The sequence below is a fragment of the Charadrius vociferus genome, unplaced genomic scaffold, assembly GCF_000708025.1.
Source record: "Charadrius vociferus isolate BGI_N301 unplaced genomic scaffold, ASM70802v2 scaffold289, whole genome shotgun sequence".
Lineage (NCBI taxonomy): Eukaryota > Metazoa > Chordata > Aves > Charadriiformes > Charadriidae > Charadrius > Charadrius vociferus.
In genome coordinates this window covers 82,201-88,918 of record NW_009650171.1, presented here as the reverse complement: position 1 = coordinate 88,918, position 6,718 = coordinate 82,201, and the positions used below count along the sequence as shown (strand labels likewise).

The window sequence follows — 6,718 nt, the reverse complement described above, 5'->3', positions numbered from 1 at the left end:
GCGATTCTGGGGCCTATTCTCTGATTCAGGGATCGATCGATTCTGGGATTCTGCAATCGATTCTGGGATCGATCGATTCTGGGATTCTGCAATCGATTCTGGGATTCAGTGATGCAGTGATCGATTCCATCTGCAATCGATTCTGGGATCGATCGATTCTGGGATTCTGCAATCGATTCTGGGATCGATCGATTCTGGGATTCTGCAATCGATTCTGGGATCGATCGATTCTGGGATTCTGCAATCGATTCTGGGATCGATCGATTCTGGGATTCTGCAATCGATTCTGGGATCGATCGATTCTGGGATTCTGCAATCGATTCTGGGATCGATCGATTCTGGGATTCTGCAATCGATTCTGGGATCGATCGATTCTGGGATTCTGCAATCGATTCTGGGATCGATCGATTCTGGGATTCTGCAATCGATTCTGGGATCGATCGATTCTGGGATTCTGCAATCGATTCTGGGATCGATCGATTCTGGGATTCTGCAATCGATTCTGGGATCGATCGATTCTGGGATTCTGCAATCGATTCTGGGATCGATCGATTCTGGGATTCTGCAATCGATTCTGGGATCGATCGATTCTGGGATTCTGCAATCGATTCTGGGATCGATCGATTCTGGGATTCTGCAATCGATTCTGGGATCGATCGATTCTGGGATTCTGCAATCGATTCTGGGATCGATCGATTCTGGGATTCTGCAATCGATTCTGGGATCGATCGATTCTGGGATTCTGCAATCGATTCTGGGATCGATCGATTCTGGGATTCTGCAATCGATTCTGGGATCGATCGATTCTGGGATTCTGCAATCGATTCTGGGATCGATCGATTCTGGGATTCTGCAATCGATTCTGGGATCGATCGATTCTGGGATTCTGCAATCGATTCTGGGATCGATCGATTCTGGGATTCTGCAATCGATTCTGGGATCGATCGATTCTGGGATTCTGCAATCGATTCTGGGATCGATCGATTCTGGGATTCTGCAATCGATTCTGGGATCGATCGATTCTGGGATTCTGCAATCGATTCTGGGATCGATCGATTCTGGGATTCTGCAATCGATTCTGGGATCGATCGATTCTGGGATTCTGCAATCGATTCTGGGATCGATCGATTCTGGGATTCTGCAATCGATTCTGGGATCGATCGATTCTGGGATTCTGCAATCGATTCTGGGATCGATCGATTCTGGGATTCTGCAATCGATTCTGGGATCGATCGATTCTGGGATTCTGCAATCGATTCTGGGATCGATCGATTCTGGGATTCTGCAATCGATTCTGGGATCGATCGATTCTGGGATTCTGCAATCGATTCTGGGATCGATCGATTCTGGGATTCTGCAATCGATTCTGGGATCGATCGATTCTGGGATTCTGCAATCGATTCTGGGATCGATCGATTCTGGGATTCTGCAATCGATTCTGGGATCGATCGATTCTGGGATTCTGCAATCGATTCTGGGATCGATCGATTCTGGGATTCTGCAATCGATTCTGGGATCGATCGATTCTGGGATTCTGCAATCGATTCTGGGATCGATCGATTCTGGGATTCTGCAATCGATTCTGGGATCGATCGATTCTGGGATTCTGCAATCGATTCTGGGATCGATCGATTCTGGGATTCTGCAATCGATTCTGGGATCGATCGATTCTGGGATTCTGCAATCGATTCTGGGATCGATCGATTCTGGGATTCTGCAATCGATTCTGGGATCGATCGATTCTGGGATTCTGCAATCGATTCTGGGATCGATCGATTCTGGGATTCTGCAATCGATTCTGGGATCGATCGATTCTGGGATTCTGCAATCGATTCTGGGATCGATCGATTCTGGGATTCTGCAATCGATTCTGGGATCGATCGATTCTGGGATTCTGCAATCGATTCTGGGATCGATCGATTCTGGGATTCTGCAATCGATTCTGGGATCGATCGATTCTGGGATTCTGCAATCGATTCTGGGATCGATCGATTCTGGGATTCTGCAATCGATTCTGGGATCGATCGATTCTGGGATTCTGCAATCGATTCTGGGATCGATCGATTCTGGGATTCTGCAATCGATTCTGGGATCGATCGATTCTGGGATTCTGCAATCGATTCTGGGATCGATCGATTCTGGGATTCTGCAATCGATTCTGGGATCGATCGATTCTGGGATTCTGCAATCGATTCTGGGATCGATCGATTCTGGGATTCTGCAATCGATTCTGGGATCGATCGATTCTGGGATTCTGCAATCGATTCTGGGATCGATCGATTCTGGGATTCTGCAATCGATTCTGGGATCGATCGATTCTGGGATTCTGCAATCGATTCTGGGATCGATCGATTCTGGGATTCTGCAATCGATTCTGGGATCGATCGATTCTGGGATTCTGCAATCGATTCTGGGATCGATCGATTCTGGGATTCTGCAATCGATTCTGGGATCGATCGATTCTGGGATTCTGCAATCGATTCTGGGATCGATCGATTCTGGGATTCTGCAATCGATTCTGGGATCGATCGATTCTGGGATTCTGCAATCGATTCTGGGATCGATCGATTCTGGGATTCTGCAATCGATTCTGGGATCGATCGATTCTGGGATTCTGCAATCGATTCTGGGATCGATCGATTCTGGGATTCTGCAATCGATTCTGGGATCGATCGATTCTGGGATTCTGCAATCGATTCTGGGATCGATCGATTCTGGGATTCTGCAATCGATTCTGGGATCGATCGATTCTGGGATTCTGCAATCGATTCTGGGATCGATCGATTCTGGGATTCTGCAATCGATTCTGGGATCGATCGATTCTGGGATTCTGCAATCGATTCTGGGATCGATCGATTCTGGGATTCTGCAATCGATTCTGGGATCGATCGATTCTGGGATTCTGCAATCGATTCTGGGATCGATCGATTCTGGGATTCTGCAATCGATTCTGGGATCGATCGATTCTGGGATTCTGCAATCGATTCTGGGATCGATCGATTCTGGGATTCTGCAATCGATTCTGGGATCGATCGATTCTGGGATTCTGCAATCGATTCTGGGATCGATCGATTCTGGGATTCTGCAATCGATTCTGGGATTCAGTGATGCAGTGATCGATTCCACGATCGATTCCGTGATTCCGTGATCGATTCTGGGATTCAGTGATGCAGTGATCGATTCCACGATCGATTCCGTGATTCCGTGATCGATTCTGGGATTCAGTGATGCAGTGATCGATTCCACGATCGATTCCGTGATTCCGTGATCGATTCGGTGATTCAGCGACCGATTCTCTGATTCGGTGATTCAGGGATCGACTCGGGGATCCATTCAGTGATCGACCCGGGGGTCGACTCGGGGATCCATTCATTGGTCGACTCGGGGGTCGACTCGGGGGTCGACTCTGCGATTCTGCGAGTGAGTGATTCTCTGATACTCTGAGTGAGTGATTCTCTGATTCTGTGATCGATCGATTCTGTGATTCTGCGATTCTGTGTCTCGGGACACACACACACACACACACACACACACACACACACAACAACGCGCCCCGCGCTGATTCTGTGGCTGGGGGGACACACACACACACACACGAAACCGCCACTCGCGGCTCTGCAATGGGCTTTTAATCCTGAGCTTTTAAGCGCCCAAACCGTACAAACTGGCCTGCAACTGCGAGAACAGGAGACGATTATACCCACCGTCCATTTTAACATGATCTGAGTGTCGCTGACGGCTTCGGTATAAGCAATGTGAGGTCCGGTGATGGGGCGGTTGGAAAACCGGCTGGTGAATCCGGCCACTTGGTAAGGGCGAGATGCTGCGCTGCGTGGGCTCTCCCCGTAATTGTTCACAGCGATCACACGGAACCGGTACATTTCTCCTTTTAAGGGGGGGGAAAAAAGGGAAAGAAAGACGACATTGTAGCAAAACAAGGAGTAGAAACGGGACTCAAGGAGAGACCAAACAGATTAGGAAGTACTTCACGCACAACATCCAGTTAGAAAAACCGTAGGACTCGTTGCCCCGGACTCAGGCGGACGGCAGAAATACAAACAGCTTCTGAAAGCGCCGAGGGAAATTCACTCCAGAAAAACCCAAAGGTTATTACACACAGAGATGGAGATACCTCCATCAGCTCAGGAAACGGGTGGGCACTGAGAAGATGCCTCGATGACACCTTTCCTCGCCCGTTCCCCCTACTCTCCCGCTCTTTCCCCGAGCTTTCAGGACTGAACTCGGGGAGAAATCAGGACAGATGTTTTTCCATTAATGCATGTTTCTCTTTTTGCATTCTGAGCGCTTACTAGAAGGTCAATTAAGTTAAAAATAGCAACAACACACAACCCTCCTCTCCATGTGAACAAGTATTAAATTATGGTGGTGTTTTTTTTTGTTTTTTTACAATTGGAAATTCCTGAATTTACATGAAATCTTGTTACTCTTTACTTACAAAAGGGTTATGTAAAAAAACTCTCTTTTTGCATTCTGAGCGCTTACTAGAAGGTCAATTAAGTTAAAAATAGCAACAACACACAACCCTCCTCTCCATGTGAACAAGTATTAAATTATGGTGGTGTTTTTTTTCTTTTTTTTCCGCTTGGAAAGCCAGAAAGCAACTTGAATCCATGTAACGAGCTCCTATTCCACACACGCACAAAAAAACCCACGCGAAACCTAACCGAGCAGAAACAGGATCATCCAAGCAGAAGTTCAAATGAAACACCCGAAGAGCTGCGGTACTCTCTCAGCAGGAGCAGAACCATCTAAGCAAAGACAACGGTGACAACAGCGGAGGGGAAGGGAAGATCATTTTGAATACCTGGGTCCAAGTTGCGAACTTCCACGGAGAGCTTGGAAGGAGAAATGTTATCAGCTGCAATTAGCCAGTCGCTGTTTCGACCCAGGCGTTTATACTCCACTTTGAAGGCAGTGATGGGGGAGCCGCCGTTGGCTCGTGGGATCCACGTGACGTAGACGGACGATTCCGAAGCCGTGGAGATGGTGGGTCGGTCGGGAGCTTCCGGAACTGCAAGGAGAAATTGAGTTAACAAGAGGATTAGAGTCAGCTGAAACTCCGGTTTCTGGAGCAAGCCATTAAACTAGACGCTGATGATTCGGTTCGACTTTATGGATCAATACGGAGAATCGTAAATCCTCCCCTAACAACTACTCCCCTTACTCTTCTGGGAAAGATGCTTGAAGAGCACAAACCAGAGGAATCAATGAATAGAATAACCAAAAAACCATACGGTGTTGCACTACCCCAACCCACCTCCACGTGGAAACAGAAACCGATACTAAAGTGACGAGGAAAAACGTGGTCGTCCTTTTCGAAAGCCCGAAACTCCCCCAGACCCAACGAAGACTTCAACCCACCCATGCTAACGAGCGCTGGATCGCCGGAGAAACGAGAACAAAGAGCAAAACAAAGCATGCAACGAATGATATACTTACGGAACTCGCTTGAAGTTACAGACAGCAGTGGAAGAGAGAGAACGGAAAGAGGTGGGGTTAGTAAACCTGGTGATAACCGTTCTGACAACCCGCGAGAGCTGTAAGGCTTTACTAAACCAGTTCGTATTGGTTAACTCGGGGCCGGTCACTGACGAGGGGAGGAACTGAGCGAGGAGAGGAAAGGCAAGGCAGCAGCTTCGGGGGCACGAAGCAGGCTGAACACTCCTCACCTGCATTATCGATAAACCTCTCCGCTCCCCTTTGGTTTTACCCAAACTTTAGACACCGAATCACCTTTGAGGCCACAGCCCCTGAGTAAGTTTGCCTGAAGCAGGCCACCGAGTTCAAAGGCTGGGGCGGTGAGAAAAAGGGCTATAAACACGCTGGTTTTCCCTGGAACCCAGGCTGCAAATCACACCTGGAGGGAAGCGGTCGTATCTCCTTGCCAGCAGAAATAAGCCCGTCCCTGGGAAGCCACAGGAAAACGTTCAGAAGAAATACGGGCCGCTTCGTGAACTTCAAAACTCGGACACGGGCATCTCCCGTTTCCAACCCGCCTCTTCCTCTGGATCTTTCCCAGTGGAAGAGAAGAGGAACCCAGAGCATTCAGCAAAAAGCGACGGCACGTTTAAATGAGAGCAGCGAAAACCCGGGTTACACGCCAAAGACTTGACTTTTGGGTTTTTTTTTGCCAGGCACACAGGCAGGTAACGGCACCCTCGAAAATATTAGACGTCTGGTAGATCAGGGCGCGCGTTTGCTACATTCATCGCTTCAAATACCCCTCTAGAGATGCCGAAGAAACGCACGACTACTTGGTGACGGCGGAAACAAGGGCAAGTGTAGGGTGCTGCATCTGGGGAGGAATAACCCCACGCACCAGTACAGGTTGGGGGCTGACCTCCTGGAGAGCAGCTCTGTGGAAAGGGACCTGGGAGTCCTGGTGGACAACAGGATGACCACGAGCCAGCAATGTGCCCTGGCAGCCAAGAAGGCGAATGGCATCCTGGGGTGCATCAAGAAGAGTGTGGCCAGCAGGTCGAGGGAGGTCATCCTCCCCCTCTACTCTGCCCTGGTGAGGCCGCATCTGGAGTACTGCATCCAGTTCTGGGCTCCCCAGTTCAAGAAAGACAGGGAACTGCTGGAGAGGGTCCAGCAAAGGGCAACGAAGATGATTAGGGGATTGGAACATCTCTCCTATGGAGAAAGGCTTAGGGACTTGGGTCTCTTTAGTCTAGAGAAAAGAAGATTGAGGGGG

The 6,718-nt window shown here is 48.8% G+C and overlaps 1 protein-coding gene across 1 annotated transcript in view; it reads right to left on the bottom strand.

Annotated features, from left to right (window-relative positions):
- The window catches only part of CDON (cell adhesion associated, oncogene regulated), a 51,632-nt gene that overhangs the window by 27,640 nt on the left and 17,274 nt on the right, over nucleotides 1-6,718 (bottom strand). The window contains exons 11-12 of the mRNA XM_009892553.1: nucleotides 4,826-5,032; nucleotides 3,705-3,886 (exon numbers count right to left, since the gene is read on the bottom strand). Coding sequence (XP_009890855.1) covers nucleotides 3,705-3,886; nucleotides 4,826-5,032 — 389 coding nt within the window. The remainder of the gene's footprint in view (nucleotides 1-3,704; nucleotides 3,887-4,825; nucleotides 5,033-6,718) is intronic.